Raw genomic sequence first — 17,712 nt, 5'->3', positions numbered from 1 at the left:
TGGGTATAAGCTTCTCACAAACCAGAGCTTCTCACAACAAGCGTGTTGGTTTCGGTAGGGAACGTGCCACCTTTGGGGACGAAACGATATCCGTTGCCTCTTATTGCTTTTAAAAAAATTCTAGTGTCAACATAGACAACATGAGTGTTGTGTTTAATTTTGGAATTTTTCGTGGTTCGTTTGGACATTTTTATACATTAACTGGGGTTTCTAGGCATTTTATGTGCATAAATCAAATTTGAACTACATGCACATGCTCCAGTGCATATAAACGGGTTGAAAAATCAAATCTGTGTCCTTGGTTGCATGCTTAGGTCCCATGCGAGAAATGGGAATGAATGTCAAACACACTGCCACCGTCACTCGGCCGCAAACATTAGATACCTGGTTTTTAAATTCTAGTAAATCCAAAACTCGTCTGAAATTCATTAAACTTGGCATGCTATCATGGAGCGGCATCAACATGCCGTGGTAATTTTGTTGTCCCATTTGAGGCATGTTTGGGTATAAGCTTCTCACAAACCAGAGCTTCTCACAACAAGCGTGATGCTTTCGGTAGGGAACGTGCCACCTTTGGGGACGAAACGATATCAGTTGCCTCTTATTGCTTTCAAAAAATTTCTAGTGTCGACATAGAACAACATGAGTGTTGTGTTTAATTTTGGAATTTTTCGTGGTTCATTTGGACATATTTATACATTAACTGGGTTTTCTAGGCATTTTATTTGCATAATTCAAATTTGAACTACATGCACATGCTCCAGTGCATATAAACGGGTTGAAAAATCAAATATGTTTCCTTGGTTGCATGCTTAGGTCCCATGCAAGAAATGAGAATGAATGTCAAACACCCTGCCACTGTCACTCGGCCGCAAACATTGAGATACCTATTTTTTAAATTCTAGTAAATCCCAAACTCGTCTGAAATTCATTAAACTTGGCATGCTATCATAGAGCGGCATTAACATGCCGTGGTAATTTTTTTGTCCCATTTGGGGCAGGTTTGGGTATAAGCTTCTCACAAACCAGAGCTTCTCACAACAAGCGTGATGGTTTCAGTAGGGAACGTGCCACATTTGGGGACGAAACGATATCCGTTGCATCTTATTGCTTTCGAATTTTTTCTAGTGTGAACATAGAACAACAGGAGTGTTGTGTTTAATTTTGGAATTTTTCGTGGTTCGTTTGGACATTTTTATACATTAACTCGGTTTTCTAGGCATTTTATGTTCATAATTCAAATTTGAACTACATGCACATGCTCCAGTGCATATAAACGGGTTGAAAAATCAAATCTGTGTCCTTGGTTGAATGCTTAGGTCCCATGCAAGAAATGGGTATGAATGTCAAACACACTGCCACCGTCACTCGGCCGCAAACATTGAGATACCTGGATTTAAATTCTAGTAAATCCAAAACTCGTCTGAAATTCATTAAACTTGGCATGCTATCATGGAGCGTCATCAACATGTCGTGGTAAATTTTTTGTCCCATTTGGGGCAAGTTTGGGTATATGCTTCTCACAAACCAGAGCTTCTCACAACAAGCGTGATGGTTTCGGTAGGGAACGTGCCACCTTTGGGGACGAAACGATATCAGTTGCCTCTTATTGCTTTCTAAATTTTTCTTGTATCAACATAGAACAACAGGAGTGTTGTGTTTAATTTTGGAATGTTTCGAGTTCGTTTGGACATTTTTATACATTAACTGGGTTTTCTAGGCATTTTATGTGCATAATTCAAATTTGAACTACATGCACATGCTCCAGTGCATTTAAATTGGTTGTAAATCAAATCTGTGTCCTTCGGTGTATGCTTAGGTCCCATGCAAGAAATGGGAATGAATTTCAAACACCAGGGCAAAGTTGAATGTCGGCAAAATGTGCTTAGCAGGATTTGTGCAACTCTTGATCGCAAACGTTTTAGTTAGAACACCCGTATGCTAACCGACAGCTTCCCCAGGAAGCCAAGAGAAAATGTGTCGAGCAGGATTTCTGCAACTCTTGATAGCAAATGTTTTAGATAGAACACTCGTATGCAAAGTGAGAGCTATGGACTTCCCCCTTAAGTCGAGGGAAAATTCGCAGTGCAGGATTTGTGCATCCCTTCAACGCAAACGGTTGTTTTGGATGACCCGTGTGCAACCACGTACAAACAATTTGGTAAGATTTACATCTGCCATATTGGGTATGTTGCCATTTGTCAAACTGGAAAGATTGACATTTGTTGATCTAGTAACATTGCCATTTGTCAATCCTTATAACACTGTGATTTGTCAAATGTGCAGCTAAAAATCACTAGCACTATCTAATTTTTGCAACTAAAATTCAGTAATTAAGCATAGATTTCATTCATAGATTAAGCGTTCTTACTTTATACAAACAGTTCAACTCGACAGCTGAACCGACCAAACTTTTCCCCAATTGTTGCCAACCACGTACTGAAATAGCTAGTTCAACTATATATACTAGCTAATTTTAAGTACGTTCTTCAGTTCCACCACATCTACAGTCAGATGAACTGAACAAAATAGCCCCTAACTACTACGGAGGGGCTTTGTGCTACTTCCGGCAGCCTCTCCTCTGCTGCATGTTCAGCGACGCTCGCCAGCTCAAACACCCACTGCCGCTCCAGACGATCCCTCTCGAAGCGGCCGGACTGCTCATAGATCTGCTGATTCCTCGCCTCTGCGTCGGCGTGCACTACAAAAAAAGACACATCTGTGACATTTTGGGTTGAACGAATTTTTTCTGTCATGCTTATGACACTTCTATTACGATAATTGTGACAAAACCCGGTATCATCATAGATGTGGTGGGCTCCTACTTCTATGACAAAAAACCATGACAGAAAATGGGCTTTTCGTCCTGGGCGGGCCGGAGACGCAGCTGCGTGACATTCTTTGGGTCGTCCATGATGGAAAAAACCATGGTAGAAGCGAGGGCAAGGAAAATATCGGGGAGTTCCCGGTTACGGTGGGTGGTCGGGGGCCGAGCGATGCACGTTTCTCTCGTACACGTATGAGCATGTGTGCGAGGCATTGCGCTTTAACTGAACTCGAGCGAGGCGTTGGGCTCTAACTGAACCCGAGCGATTGCACTAGCTACGTTACTGAACCGCGATTGGTCCCTTGCTGTTAACTGAACCCGAGTGATTCCTTCGCTAGTGCTGCTAACTGAAGCCGATCGATGCTCCCTCTGGATGAACAATGAGTGTTGTTGGGAAGGTTTGGGTGAACAGTTCCCGGTGGGGGGTTGGATGAACAGGAACCCGTGGTGTTGCCGCTGGATGAACAGGACCCCGATCGATCGAGACGGTTGCCGCTGGATGAACAGGACCCCGTGGAGGGCTGGATGAACAGGACCCTGTGGAGGGCTGGTTGAAAAGTAGCTGGTGGAGGGCTGGATGAACAGTTGCCCGTGGAGAGGGCTGGTTGAACAGTAGCCGGTGGAGGAGCGGTGGAGGCTGGATGAACAGGAGCACGAGCAATGAACAGTCGCAGGTGGAGGCTGGAGGAGGTCGACAATGGATGAATAGTAGCCCGTGGAGGCTGGAGGAGGTCGACGCTGGAGATGAACAATATCCCGTGGAGTCCCGTTTTGCGGTACGCCACACCCCTCCCGATGAACAGGACCCCCGTTTTGACCGTAGCGCTCCAGCACAAGTCTGTTTCCTCCGTTTTGCGGTACGCCACACCCCTCCCGATCAACAGGACCCCGTTTCGACCGTAGGAGGTCCAAGAGAAGTCTGTTTCCTCCGCTTTGCGATACGCCAGAGCCCTCCCAATGAACAAGATCCCGTTTCAACCGTGGCCGGTCGAACACAAGGCCGTTTCCTCCATTCCGCGGTACGCCAGGCCTCGTTTCGATCGGCTATTCCGTACAAGCCGGTTGGCTACCGATGAACACGACGTATTCTGTTGCCTCCCGATGAACACGACGCATTCCGTTGCCTCCCCATGAACACAACGACGACGCAGTTTCTCCGTTCCGACCCAGCCATGTACACGAGCCCTGGCCATACGTATGCGCGAGTAGGCGTTCGAGATCCCGCCCGTATGTACGTACGTGGCCGTATTTACTTTCTTGCACCCTGGTTGTACGTACATGGACATGCTACGTGCGCGCCTCTACTACGACACGTGCCCTTCCTTACACGGCCACGGTTCATCGCTGCAGCCTGCAGACAGAACGATTGACCTGTACATACACGTTCGTGACCAGAATGACAATGCTACGTACGCTTCGACCACGTGGGTCCCGACTGTCAGACACTTCCTTGCGTGCGGAGATGTAGCTGGTGGGTCCCAGCAGTCAGGGGGCGAATCATTTTTTTTGCCCGTAATATGGACGCACTTCCTTGCGTGCGAAGATGTAGCTGGTGGGTCCCAGCAGTCAGGGAGGAAACGTTTTTTCACGAAATACGGTGGCCCGTCCGGTGGTGTCCCTGCTGTCAGGTGGAGGAATCATTATTTTGCGCGTAATAAGGAGGCACTTCCTTGCTGCGGCCGTGGACCCAGCTGTCAGCCTCTCCATGTACAGTACTCTTCCGATGGAAGTCGTTCCTTGACCACATTGACCACGCTGCGCCGAGAGCACCAAGGCCGTGGACGACGGCGAGGCCTAGGAAGGGGACGACACGGAGCCGGAGAAGACGCGACAGTGGATGCCCACGCGGAGAGGAGTACGAGGGTTCACTGGTTCGGCTGCGGTGTGAGGCTGTCGTCGCCGCAGGGCCTGGCCAGCGGTGGGAGTAGTAGGGGCGGTGAGGCCTCAACAGCAGCACAGCCGGCTACTGGAGGCAGGAGCATGCGGTCTCGCCGGCGCTGGTTTGGTCGGCTGGTGCAAGAAGAGCACCGATTGAAGAAGGAGCAAGACTGTTCGATTCAAATCCTACGGTCACTGCTGCTAGAATCGTTTGTTGACTAAGTTGACAAAGCCCTGCGTACGTGTCAACTTAGTACGCCCACATGTCAGCCTCCGAACCGGTGCGTCCAAGATGTCAGTGGGAGGGATCTTTTTGTTCGCGTAATAAGGAGGCAGTTGAATGCGTGCGGCCAGGCCAGCGGAGGGAGTAGGGTGGGCCGGTGAAGCCTGTGCAGCATCACAGCGGGCCACAAGAGGAGGGAGCAGGCAGTCCCAACGGCGCTGGTTTAGACGGCTAGCTGTAGCAGGAAGATCAGAGATTGAAGAAGCACGTCGGCCATTGGATGGACATCCAACCGTCACTACTGCTAGAATCGTGTGTTGACTGACAAAGCCTTGCGTAATTAAGTCAGCCTCGAAATCTATGGCGTGTACAGCCCATTTGCTATTATTTTTATAATTTTTACTCATTTTCTAATTCATATGGAATTTATTGCAGCCCATTTTCCATTTTTAAAAATGCTGCCCATTTTCTGGTCAGTATCAGGGTTAAAAAATTAAACTAAAAATGTGCGAAATTTTGAAATTTCGCAAATTTTTGCTGGGGAACAAAATATTCTTAATCCAAAAATTAGTAGCAGCAAATTTAAAAACAAATTAGTACTATGTCATGTTAAAATCCAATGAAATATAAAATATCAGTGAAGAACAAAAACAAAAAAAGAAACTAATTTCCCATTTGCTATAATGTTTTTGGAATTTTCAACCCGTTTGATATATTCCTTTTAACAGATGCTACCTCTTGAGCACTGCGTTGGTTTTCCCTTGAAGAGGAAAGGGTGATGCAGTAAAGTAGCGTAAGTATTTTCCTTAGTTTTTGAGAACCAAGGTATCAATCTAGTAGGGGACCACGCTCAAGTCCCACGCACCTACACAAACAAATAAGAACCTTGCAACCAACGCGATAAATGGGTTGTCGATCCCTTCACGGCCACTTGCAAAAGTGAGATCTGACAGAGATGATAAGATAATATTTTTGGTATTTTTATGATAAAGACTAAAAGTAAAGAAAGCAAAATAAACGATAATAGAAATAATGGTAGATTAATATGATAGAGAATAGACCCGGGGGCCAGTAAATACAAGCCAACTTAATCTTTTGACATGGATTCTCCAGACTGACAAGTTTGTCATAAACTTTAACCTAGTACCTGATAACCTGGTTTCCACATCCAGCCGCAGTGGATGGCTCCGGAGGTGCTGCGGAGTGAACCTTCAACTGAAAAGTAATCTCAGCATGGAGATTCTTGAACAATATATATCCTTGTTACCTAAGGATGATTACTCATTTCGTCCTTTTTATTGAGTATAGGTCTGATGTATTCAGCTATGGGGTGGTCCTATGGGAGCTTGTTACTCAGAAGATTCCCTGGGATACTCGCAATGCAATGCAGGTACGTTTTTACTATGCATATTGGTTTTCCCCTTTTGTGGTGTCTTAGAGCCAACAAAAATCTTGGAAGATGCTTGCTTACTGGTGAATGGTAAATGTTTTCCAAGAAGTGAAATCGTGATCGCTGCAGGAAAACTTAGTTTATTTTCTGCTTCTTATTTTCAACGTAACAGCACAAGCTTTGCGGCCTGTATGTTGCAGGTTGTCGGAGCCGTGGGTTTCATGGATGACAGACTTGAAATTCCAACGGACACGGATCCTCAGTGGGCATCGATGATCCAGAGTTGTTGGGACAGGTACATACTACTATTCTGCACGCTGGTACCGGACAACCGTTCCCCGATCCCGTTATATGATTATCCTTTCTGTGAGCAGTGACCCGCAACACCGCCCTTCGTTCCAAGAACTCCTTGAGAGGCTCCAGGTGCTGCAAAAGCAGTACACTGTTGAAGCGCAAACGGAGCGAAAAAGGGCTGGGAAAGGTGCTGGAAAGATGAGCGCCAAAGATGAGAGCTAGCTTTGTGCTGTAATGGAGATGGATTATGCAGCCCCCATCTTGGTGGATGGCTTATACAACACGAGCCTGGAAGGGTTTGGCTCAAATTGCCACCTTGAGGCTTGAAGCTGGGAATGCAGTTTGTCTCCTGAACAGGAGGTTAAGAGGACGCTGGCGACGTGACATGAGACTGCCAGTCGCTTCAAGGCTAGTCTGGATTTTCGGAACCTGGGACAGGTTGTTCAGATATGATTGGTCCAACAGCTCAATCATTGTACATGTGGAGTGTGTGTTAGCCATGGTATTGGCATTGTACAGTACTAGCAAAAAGGCTTGTGCTTGCAACGTGAGGAAAAAAAATCCTCTCATATCGCTAGTTGGTTCAGTTGGATAAATTGTGTGTGGCCGGTTGGTAGGTTATGAGATCGAACCCTCCCATCGGCAATTTTATTATTTGCCAGCTCTCCGCACCTGGGCTACAGTGCACCGCCAAGTGGGCTTCCTCCGTTGGGCCAAAATGGGTGGCAAGTAACGAAACGAAAGAGGTAATATCACCGGTAGTCATAGAACTTGTGTTGCATGTTTAGTTTGGTGCTAAAACTTCAAAAATACGGTTTTGTGGTCACTTAACTTGACTCAAGCGTGCAGATACGGTCACAGTACGCGTATACAGGCATATCAATGTGTATGGCCCCACTTGTGAGTGACTAACGGCGCTAGGCACGACATATTTTACACAGAACACCCTGAAATTTTTTTATTTGCAGAAGTGAACCGCAGCGATGTATTTTTATAGAAAACACTCTAACTTTTTTTATTTACAGAAAACAGGACCACAATACTGCACATATATGTGAACATTAACAACAAAAATGACATGCCAGGACTCGAACAGACGACCAACTATTTTTTAACCCGAGAATGCAAATGCAAAAAATTAACGCCAAAAAGAATCTACTAGGACTTGAACCAACCAACTGTTTAAATCAATACAATCTAGCCACTATAACCGGTCAGCTCTAGATGTCTAAAATGGATCAGGAACTTACATATATTAAACGAGGATGCATGTGGAGTTTAAATAGGCTATGGAGACTACGGCCTGTTTTATGTGCGGTATTTAAAAATATATATAAACATGTGTACTATATAGATGTGCGTATTGCATATTTGGTTTTCAAAAATATTATTTTAATTATACGAACATTTCAATTATTATATATACGCACATTTTGTACAGTTCAATGTTTGAATAATTAATTAATAATTTAAAATTTAGGCTGTTAAACGAATATTCAGTCGTGGCTAATATGTAAGTTATATAACTTTTTTGAATATAAGTCATGAATAAAAAATTTACACAAGCGAATAGTCATAAATATTTAGTAAATGTTTGTGTTCATCATATTTTATAATTTAAATATAAGCCTTAAGCGTATATTTTTTTGAATTTTTAAAAAATATTTATCTAATAAACATTATCAATGTCCATATTAACTAAATATAAGCCGCAAGTGTATACTTAAATGTTTTTATCTACTAATCATTATTTGTATATATAATATTTTTTAACACACAAATATGTGAACGTACCTTTATTACTTACAAATTACTCCCTCCGTCCCATAATATAAGAGCGTTTTTTATACTACACTAGTGTAAAAAACACTCTTATATTATGGGACGGAGGAAGTATCTTTTAAAAAATAGTGCGCGCAAAATGGGCCGTAGTACCCGCAGCTCAATTAAGCTCCACATGAGTCCCCGTGAAGTACATATATGTTGGTTATCCATATTAGACAAAATACATATATGTACAGTATCATGGTCCTGCTTTTCTTTAAAAATAATTTGAGGGTGTTTTGTGCAAAAAATACGTCGCTGTGGTTGGTTGTTTCGGAAAGTAATTATTTTCAGAGTGTTTTGTGTAAAAATACATCACGCCCAGCGCCATCAGTCACTAACAAGTGGGGCCATACACATGGATACGCCCGCATATGCGTAGTGTGACCGTATGTGCACGCTTGAGTTAAGTTATGTGACCAGAAAACCGTATTTTCAAAGTTCTAGCACCAAACTGAACGTGCGACGCAAGTTCAATGACTTGCGGTGATATTACCTCGAAACGAAATAGCGTATGTGAAATTAATTGAAGCGGGACCAAACAAAGCGGGACGAAACCAAGAATATCACCTCCCTTTATTAATAATAAAAGTAGGTATAGATTTGTTAGGAATAAATTAATTAAAATAATTAAGGAATAATTCATGCTTAATAGCAACCGACTTAAGTCTAACAACCGTCATTGGTTGCCATCCTTTGTAAGGGTCGCATCCGTGAGACGCGTCCCCTATAGCCTTCATCATCAATAAAGATAACGATTCACTTGTCAGTCACTTGTACTTCAACAAGTTATCGGCACTTTTCTCTACCGAGAGCGGTTAGGCTACGAGAGGAGTGGAATCGGCCTCATGCCAACAAAGAAGAACATCACACAGAATAGAAGCAGAGGAAGAACCGGAGACGAGAGGATTGTCGTTGTCGCTAGTCTCCACCACCGGCGCACGAATGGGTGAAGGAAACCGTCTTCACGTAGGCCCTAGGTGTCTTTGGCGGTGAGAGCGCCCTAGCCCGTCGCGGTCTGGCCGCCTCTGTGCTCGTCGCGACCCTGGCCTCCAACGCGACGCGCAATGGTCGCGGCCTCGGCCTCCTCTCCAAGACCATATAATGTATGAATATTTATTTACCCTCCAGTATTTCCTTTAAGAGAAACATGCTGCCGTGAGCACATCAGGAATGATCACCCATTAATGTTTTAAGATATCAAGTCTATCGCAGCTTATAATTTTGTTACTTATAAAATGGAAAATCAACTTGAAGTTGAGATTTTGTGATCATATTTTTTTTTGTAGATCCGGTTGAAAATCCCTTAGTACTTTACATTCTCTTATGATGGACTACCATTTCCATGGTAAAGAAACTTAGAATTGCTCAAAATCATTAGATTCACCCGACGGGTACTATGCCATTATTTGAAATTCCTGCTAGTATTGAGAATATTAAGTACGTCGATGGTCACAAAATAGAACCATGAGAAATTTAAAGTAGAGTGGATGCGAAATGACAACCAAAGACAGGATTACGTATTAATAGGGAATAGATCATTTTCACAAAAATGATCACAAAGGAACTCTCAAGTGTGTCAAATGTGTGCACATACATACAAATATTGTGCCTATGACGACCAAACCTACAAACATATAGTCGAACCACATCACAGTTTATTGAAAATGGCTAATAAGTTTAATGGGATAAATTTGAAAAATTACAAACATACAACCACACAAATATTTTGATAAGGGATTGCTCTCAGAATCTTCATCAGAAGAGAACAAGAATCTAGTGTAGTAAAAGGATTATGAACTCATTTACATTGAGGATACGTTTGCAAAATATATTTTTTCCTCACGTAATCTTCTAGTTATCACAAAATATCATTAGCCCATACTTGTACCACTAGATGTAGTATGATGTTCAATATCACATTTCTTGAACATGATATTCAATAATTTTGAATGTATGTATCAACCCAACCGCCCACCAGCCTTGCCCACGCCTCGCCGCCGTCTGCCTGAGCCGCCGCCTCTGCCGTGCCGTTGCATCCCTAGCCATTCCTCTAAACCTCCCTACACCAAATATTCTGGTGGCTACGGCCCCGCACCCTCCACCCGAACGAGTTAAACATAGCGCCGCTCTTCCATCGGTGACGTTGTGGCTGACACGGTCATGGATCGGCCTCGCCGGTGGAACACCGTGGCCGGCTGCACCACCCCGCGACTCGGGCGGCACACATGTGAGGAATCGACTGATGCAAAAAAAAAAAAAAGTTACAGAAATCCGAAAATGTTGACAGTCTCCGAAACAGATTTCGAAATTTACAAAATTTTGGAAATTTCGTAGGTTTCGAGGGTCATCGAAATTCGAAACCTTGGTTGACACTAGAGCAAAGTAAGCAACAAGCCAATATATATACGAAATTAACGCGGGAACATCGGGCTCGGACGAACGGCAGCCACCCCCCGGCCGGTACCAGAGCAAGTAGCTTGGCATGCATGCGTGCCCCCTGGAAATAGCACACGGCGAGCGCAAGGCACGGCGCATGCATGCCCGCCCGCCCGCCCGCGCACACACACGACGCGCCCGCGCAGGCCCGCTATCGCCAGGGACGAACGACGTACGTGCGTGCGACGGCGTCTCCGGTCCTACGCGCGCCGGTCTACCCAGCCATGGCTGTCGCCTCCCCTCGCCGCCGCCGCGGCCGCGGCGGCGCCGTCGCTCTCCTCCTCCTCCCCGTCCTCCTCCTGGCGCCGGGCGCGGCAGGCTTCAACACCGAGTTCGAGGAAGACAAATCGCCCAAGCTCCCCCGCTGCGACAACCCCTTCCAGAAGGTGCCCGCCGATCGATCGATTCGACGAATCATCCATCATGGCGAGTTCACTGATTACATCTACGCGCAGGTGAAAGTGGTGTACTGGGTGGACGGCGAGCAGATGAGCGCCCTGATCGGGATGACGGCGAGGTTCGGCGGGATGGTGCCGGACACGGCGTCCGCCGCCGAGAGGCTCCCCGCCGTGATTCCCAGCTCCAAGACCGGCTGCCAGAAGTCCCCCCAGGCAATTAAACCACTCTCCCTGCCGGCGCGCGCAGACACACACACACACACGCACGCCCATGTGTTCTGAGCCGCATTTCCTTCGCTGCAGCTGGCTGGCAACATCGCCGTGACGGAGCGCGGCGAGTGCACGTACCTCGAGAAGGCGAACGCGGCCGCGTCCAGCGGCGCCAAGGCGCTGATCATGGCCAACGACATCGACGGTCAGTCATCTGCATCATTTCCATCATCCATTACAACTGCACGCACGCCATAGACACAGGGCACCGGTGCGTGCGAGCTGAACTGACGAGCAGAGCTCTTTGGGCGGCTGGCTGGCAGATGTGGGGAAGATGGTGTGCAGCAAGAACGACACGGCGCTCGACTTCAAGATCCCGGTCGTGATCGTGTCGCGGTCTTCCGGGCTCAAGATCTTCGAGGCCATGGACGGCGCGAAGAAGGGTGAGGACACCTGAATCATCATAACTCAGTTGGTCGCCATACATACTGCTCCTTCTACTACATGATTTGCGGCGACCGATTATGTGCGGGCTCAGCTTGGTTGATTTGCAGTGGAGATGCAGCTCTACTCGCCTAACAAGGCGGCTTTCGACGGCGCCATCCCTTTCCTCTGGCTCATGGCCGTCAGCACCACCGCCTGCGCCGCCGTCTGGACCGCCGTGGTCGTCGGCGAGGAGGTAATAAGAAATTAAAACAAAAAGATGGTTTCGTTTCAACAGATTTCATGCACGGCGGCAGTATCATCATTCATATGGATGAAACGGCTGGACCGCGACCGACCGACCGCGTGCGTGTAGGAGAAGAAGGCTCCTTCGGGGGACGGCAAAGGAGACCAGGAGGCTGCCAAACCCGAGGAGCCTGAGATCGTGGAGCTGCAGGCCGAGACGGCGTTCGTGTTCGTCATCGTGTCCTCCTGCGTCCTGCTCTTCCTCTTCTTCTTCAACTCCATCTGGTCCGCCTGGTTGATGGTCGGGCTCTTCTGCCTCGGCGGCCTCCAGGTAATCACATGGTCGATCCATCGTGGCTTGTTCCATCTCTGTTCTGACGGCCTGCCCCTGTATATTTCACGTTCAGGGCTTGCACTTCCTTGCGTCGACACTCATTGTCAGGTACAGTATATAGATGACCCGCTGACACTTAAATCTCAAACTCATCTGAATTCTTGGATCATTCTCTGTCATCTTAACTTGATGTGGATGGGCAGAGCATGCAAGAAGTGCGGCGACACGAAGATAAAGCTCCCGGCGGTCGGGAACGTGACGGCGGTGACGCTCGTCGTGCTGCCGATAGCGCTGTTCATCGTCATCATGTGGGCGACGCACCAGACCTCGCCGTTCGCCTGGGTTGGCCAGAACCTCATGGTAGGTCGCCAAAGAAAAGAAAAGAAAAGAACAAGTTGTTAAATTCCACCGTCTGTTTCTATTTGATTTCCATGTGTTTTTACTTACTTGATGCTTAATTAATTCTTCTTTTTCCAGGGCATCGGCATGATGATCCTCGTGTTGCAAATAGTGCAAATGCCAAACATAAAAGTAAGACCAGCGTCACCATGAACATTCATTCTAGCTACTCTGGCTTGTCAATTGCATTGATCTTGCGCATTTTTAGGTTGCGTCGGCGCTTCTGATCAGCGCGTTTCTCTACGACATATTCTGGGTGTTCATCTCGCCCTTGATATTCAAGAAGAGCGTCATGATCACGGTAGGTTTTCTCCCACTATCGCAAACTGTAAATCCCTGCATAACACCTGCAGGTGATCTGGTACTTAGGACGCGTGTGTGGATGTGATGTAGGTTGCCAAGGGCACGGACGACGGGCCGAGCCTGCCGATGGTCCTGAAGATGCCCAAGGAGTTCGACGTGTGGAACGGCTACGACATGATCGGCTTCGGGGACATCCTCTTCCCTGGGCTCCTCGTCGCCTTCAGCTTCAGGTAAGAAGCACAGGGCCTGAATCCCCACCTTCCTCTGTTGGACACAACATAATTACCAGCTGCTGCTGCTGCTGCTGGGTTGCATGATGCAGATATGACAGAACACACGGCAAGGGTGTGGCCAACGGTTATTTCCCCTACGTCATGATCGGCTACGCATTTGGTATGCCCAATTTCCTGAATCTCGTGATAACAGCATTAAGAAGCTGTTGCTAACTGACATAACTACCTGAAAATCGACAATGCAGGCCTGTCATTCACGTATGTTGGCCTGTACCTGATGAAGAGCGGCCAGCCGGCCCTGCTCTACCTCGTCCCCTGTACGCTAGGTACCATTACCAAGCAGCCCAGTCCGGTCATGGAGCCAACTTGGAGAATTTCGAGCTCTTGGCATGTAGTACTATGGGTTAATCTTGTGGTCTGAAATTGATCTTGCAGGAACCATCGCTGCGCTGGGCGCGCAGAGAGGGGAGCTCAGCCAGCTCTGGAACGCCAAGGCATAGCACTATAGCAGTATCGTGGATGGAATGGAATGGAATGCTCCTACTCCCTAGTTGACAGCCAGACTTGGCTCCAGGCGTACGGTGGCCTCGAGAGCTACAGATCCTCTCAAGTTAATCCGGCAAAAGAAAGATGAAACATGTGTAATTTTCGTAGCCATTGTTAGTGTGTCCATATGTTAATTGTAGGGTGCAGGTTAATTAACCATGTACTATTTATACGATGCTATGCTATACTAGTAGCTGTTAGTAATACTGTTGTATGAGACGAGATGGAACGCAACTCTGTCCCAAGAAAAAGCTCTTGATCCAAATCATATATGATCATAACCACTAGTAGTAAGTACGTAGTCTACACGCCGGAGATCGTGTTAACTTGGCTCGATCGAGCTTTTCAACGAGCCGGCCTGCCTACTGCACTGGCGCTTGCAGTGTCACCACGATCGGGCTCACGACGGCGTGCCGGCCGTCGCTCCACGTCAGCGCCCCGCTCCTCACCAGGGAGCTCCCGGGCTCCATCTTCGCCCGCGCCGCGGCCTCCACGTGCACCGTGAAGCTGAGCTTCTGCCCGTCGCGCCGGAACGCCAGCCGGTCGGGCCGCACCGTGACATTGCACCCCTCGGGCGCCCTCACGGTGGCGCGGTACGCCGACCTGCCGCCGCCCACGTTGGTCACCGTGCGGATGAAGTGGGTCCTCATCCTCGCCTTCGCGCCGTCCGCCACGAACGTGGCCGACAGGGACGGGTAGTTGAGGTTGCCGGCGTGGCCGGCGCGGCGCGCGCCCCGGCAGTCGGCCTGGCGCCGCGTGATCGCCCGGATGTTCTGCTCCGTGTAGTTCAGGTTGCAGAGGAAGTTGAGGTAGTCCAGGGGCGCGATGTCGTAGACGAGGCCCGGGTCCATGGCGCGCATCGGGTCCACGTGCCCCGCGCCGAAGTCGAACACGTCCGCCACCTTGCCGGTGGACTCGTCGGTCATGGTGCCGTTGCTGTTGTCCCTTGTGTAGGCCGTGGTCATGAGCGCCGACTTGATGGCCGCGGGGCTCCACGTCGGGTGCGCCGCCTTGAGCAGCGCCGCGAGGCCGGAGACGTGCGGGCAGGCCATGGACGTGCCGGAGAGGATGTTGAATTCCGTGCGCCGGCCGTCCGAGGGGATGCCTGCCGGGCCCACGCCGCTGGGCCACGCGGCGAGGATGTTCAGGCCGGGGGCTATCAGGTCCGGCTTCAGTGTCTCTGGAGATTGGGGGTTCGGGCCGCGCGCCGAGAACGCCGCCACCACCGGCGCTGGGTGCACGCCGAGGTGGGTGCCTTGGAACAGGATGGTGCCCGTGGCCGGCTTCTGCGGGGTGGACGACGCGATGTACTTACGGAGCTTCTCGCCGGCGGCTGCACCCACGGCGGTGGCTGGCAGGACATGGCAGTCGGCTACCAGGCCCTCCCCGTCGAACGCCCCGTTGGCAAGCACCATCCCGGCGGCGCCCGCGCGGTGAACCACGTCGCCCTTGGCGGCGCGCGAGTTCACGCCGCGGTCGCACACCACGATCTTCCCGCGCACGGCCGCCTGGTCCAGCGACCCGTCGAGGCACGTCGACGCCGAGTAACTGGTTGCCCCCGCGTACACCAGCTCGTACATTTTGCCGGACTGGAGCACCGGCCCGCCGTACACGCTCACGCCGTCGAGCACTTGGCCGTTGCCGAGACGCACGTTAGCCGGGAAGGCGCGGTCCATGGACCCGGCGCCTACGGTGGTCATCCAGGGCGCCACATTGGTCACAGAGAGACCACCTGGGCCGCCATTGCCGGCCGAAGCGGACACGACGATGCCAGCCTCTGTAGCGCCGAATGCCCCAATTGCGATGGCGTCCAGATAGTACGGCACCACGGCACCGCCGACGCTGAGAGAAACAACGTCGACGCCGTCAGCGACGGCGGCATCGAAGGCCGCGAGGATGTCGGAGTCGAAGCAGCCGCCCACCCAGCACACCTTGTACGCGGCGAGGCGAGCCTTGGGCGCCATCCCGGATGCCACGCCGCGCGCGTAGCCGAGGGTGGACGCCGGGAACACGTAGCGGCCCGCGGCGATGGACGCCGTGTGGGTGCCGTGGCCGTCGTTGTCGAGCGGCGACCTGACCTCGGCGGTCTCGTTCATCCGGCCGGAGGTGGCCTCGTAGCCCGCGGAGAAGAAGCGCGCCCCGACGAGCTTCCGATTGCAGGAGCCGGGCGGGAAGCCGGGCCCGGACGCGCACACCCCGCGCCACCTGGGCGGGACGGGGCCGAGGCCGCGGTCGCGGAAGCTGCGGTGCGCGGGCGAGATGCCGGTGTCGATGACGGCGATGACGAGGTCGGAGCCGAAGTCGGAGTCGGCGAGGATGGCCGAGGGCGGGGAGGAGAGCATCCCGAGGAACCGCGGCGAGCGCGTGGTGGCGAGGTGGCGGACGCGCTCCGGCAGCACGGCCGCCACCCCGTGGGCGCCGGCCAGCGCCGCCGCGGCCGACGGCGACATCCGCGCCGAGAACCCGTGGAGGGCGGCGGAGTAGGTGTGGATCAGCGGGCCGCCCTCCGGCCACCCCCCGCCGCCCCCGGACGCCCCCAGCACCGCCGACTCGTACCAGTGCGCGTGGGTCGGGAAAGCCGACGGCTTCGCGTCGGCATCCACCCGCACGATGTACGTCCTCTCCCCTCCCGTGTCCCCGCCGGAGGCGCCCGCCGCGGCGACGAGGAGGAGCGGCAGCAGCGGGAGCAGATGGCGCGGCATTGCGCAATGGCGGATCGGGAGCGAGATTGGGGAGCAGGGAGTGGAGTGGAGCGGCGAAGGGGAAAGCCGCGCAGCGCCTGCCTCGGGTAAAGGTCAAGGAGACAGCGTGGTGGTGCCGTGGCGTACGATGGAGCAGAGAGGCGGTGTGGCTCTGGCTCGCGGGTCTGGACCGGACCGGACCGGACTGAAGTCATCTTGCAGAGGTGTGTGGTGGGTTTGGATGGATTTGGCGGGCCGACCCCGCCGTGTGGGTGGGTCAGCACTCGTTTGGACTCTTGATCGGTTGTTCGTTACCCCCGTTGTTTGTACGCGCCCCCACTCGAAGAAAAAGTTTGTTTGTACGTCCAGACGCGTGTTGTTTTTGCCTGTCACGGGTTGAAACCTGGAAGTTTGTACTCGAAGAGTAGGCACGCTTTGGTAAGTGTTGCACTGGTAGTAGTACCTTACGACAGAGTAATTATCTTCTTTTTCACAAACGAAACTATGAAAAATGTTGCAGTTGAAATCGCCAAAGACAATGGAACAAACCAAGACAATAGATAGAGCAAACAAAGATAAGGCCAACTCCATCCTGTCCGGCGGCGTCCGTTCGAGGTAGAACGGACGAATAACGCGGCCCAACGCGCGGCCCCAAGCGGACAAATGTCCGGATTTCGTCCGTTTTCGACTCATTCCCGGCACAAACTTGCGCCGAGTTTGGGGTGAAACGGACATCGCGCGTACGGGCTGTCGGGGGTTGAGTGCGACATATGCCAATGGATGGCTTATCATGGTGGGAGCGAGTAGAACGTCGCCGGTGCCTGGAAGCGGGATAAGGCGTAGACACGAATGCCGGCGAACTTTACCCAGGTTCGGGGCTCTCCGTGGAGATAACACCCCTAGTCCTGCTCTGCGGGGTCTCCGCATGATCACTAAGGCACTAGTGATACAATGGTGCTCCTTGAGCTGTTTGCTAGAGGTGGAAGAAAGTAAGGCTAGCTCTCTCCTTTCTCTATGGGTGAGTCTAGTTCTAACAGGTTGGGAAGCCTTTGCATGGGTGCCCT

The 17,712-nt window shown here is 50.5% G+C and overlaps 2 protein-coding genes across 2 annotated transcripts; one reads left to right on the top strand and one right to left on the bottom strand.

Annotated features, from left to right (window-relative positions):
- The first annotated feature begins 10,990 nt into the window (after nt 1–10,990).
- Nucleotides 10,991–14,232, top strand: LOC123080253 (signal peptide peptidase-like 3). Its single transcript, XM_044503163.1, has 14 exons — nt 10,991–11,261; nt 11,331–11,486; nt 11,577–11,688; nt 11,807–11,926; nt 12,038–12,162; nt 12,283–12,483; nt 12,560–12,594; nt 12,690–12,846; nt 12,964–13,017; nt 13,094–13,186; nt 13,279–13,418; nt 13,511–13,581; nt 13,667–13,747; nt 13,857–14,232. Exons 1-14 carry the CDS (start codon nt 11,100–11,102, stop codon nt 13,919–13,921), a joined length of 1,572 nt encoding a protein of 523 aa, XP_044359098.1. The 5' UTR covers nt 10,991–11,099; the 3' UTR covers nt 13,922–14,232.
- LOC123080252 (subtilisin-like protease SBT1.5) lies at nt 14,194–16,840 on the bottom strand. The gene has a single exon (XM_044503162.1). It carries the CDS (start codon nt 16,667–16,669, stop codon nt 14,330–14,332), a length of 2,340 nt encoding a protein of 779 aa, XP_044359097.1. The 5' UTR covers nt 16,670–16,840; the 3' UTR covers nt 14,194–14,329.
- Nucleotides 16,841–17,712: the final 872 nt, after the last annotated feature.

Source organism: Triticum aestivum, chromosome 3D (assembly GCF_018294505.1).
Source record: "Triticum aestivum cultivar Chinese Spring chromosome 3D, IWGSC CS RefSeq v2.1, whole genome shotgun sequence".
NCBI lineage: Eukaryota > Viridiplantae > Streptophyta > Magnoliopsida > Poales > Poaceae > Triticum > Triticum aestivum.
The sequence above is the reverse complement of the archived record's forward strand: the minus strand, read 5'-3'. Positions and strand labels throughout refer to the sequence as shown.

Bases quoted from the DNA above. Each gene is read 5' to 3' on its own strand.
- LOC123080253 (XM_044503163.1), top strand. From the start codon at position 11,100: ATGGCTGTCGCCTCCCCTCGCCGCCGCCGCGGCCGCGGCGGCGCCGTC. The intron at 12,163-12,282 runs GTAATAAGAAAT...GCGTGCGTGTAG, and splicing joins CCGTGGTCGTCGGCGAGGAG to GAGAAGAAGGCTCCTTCGGG. The intron at 13,187-13,278 runs GTAGGTTTTCTC...GATGTGATGTAG, and splicing joins AGAAGAGCGTCATGATCACG to GTTGCCAAGGGCACGGACGA.
- LOC123080252 (XM_044503162.1), bottom strand. From the start codon at position 16,669: ATGCCGCGCCATCTGCTCCCGCTGCTGCCGCTCCTCCTCGTCGCCGCG.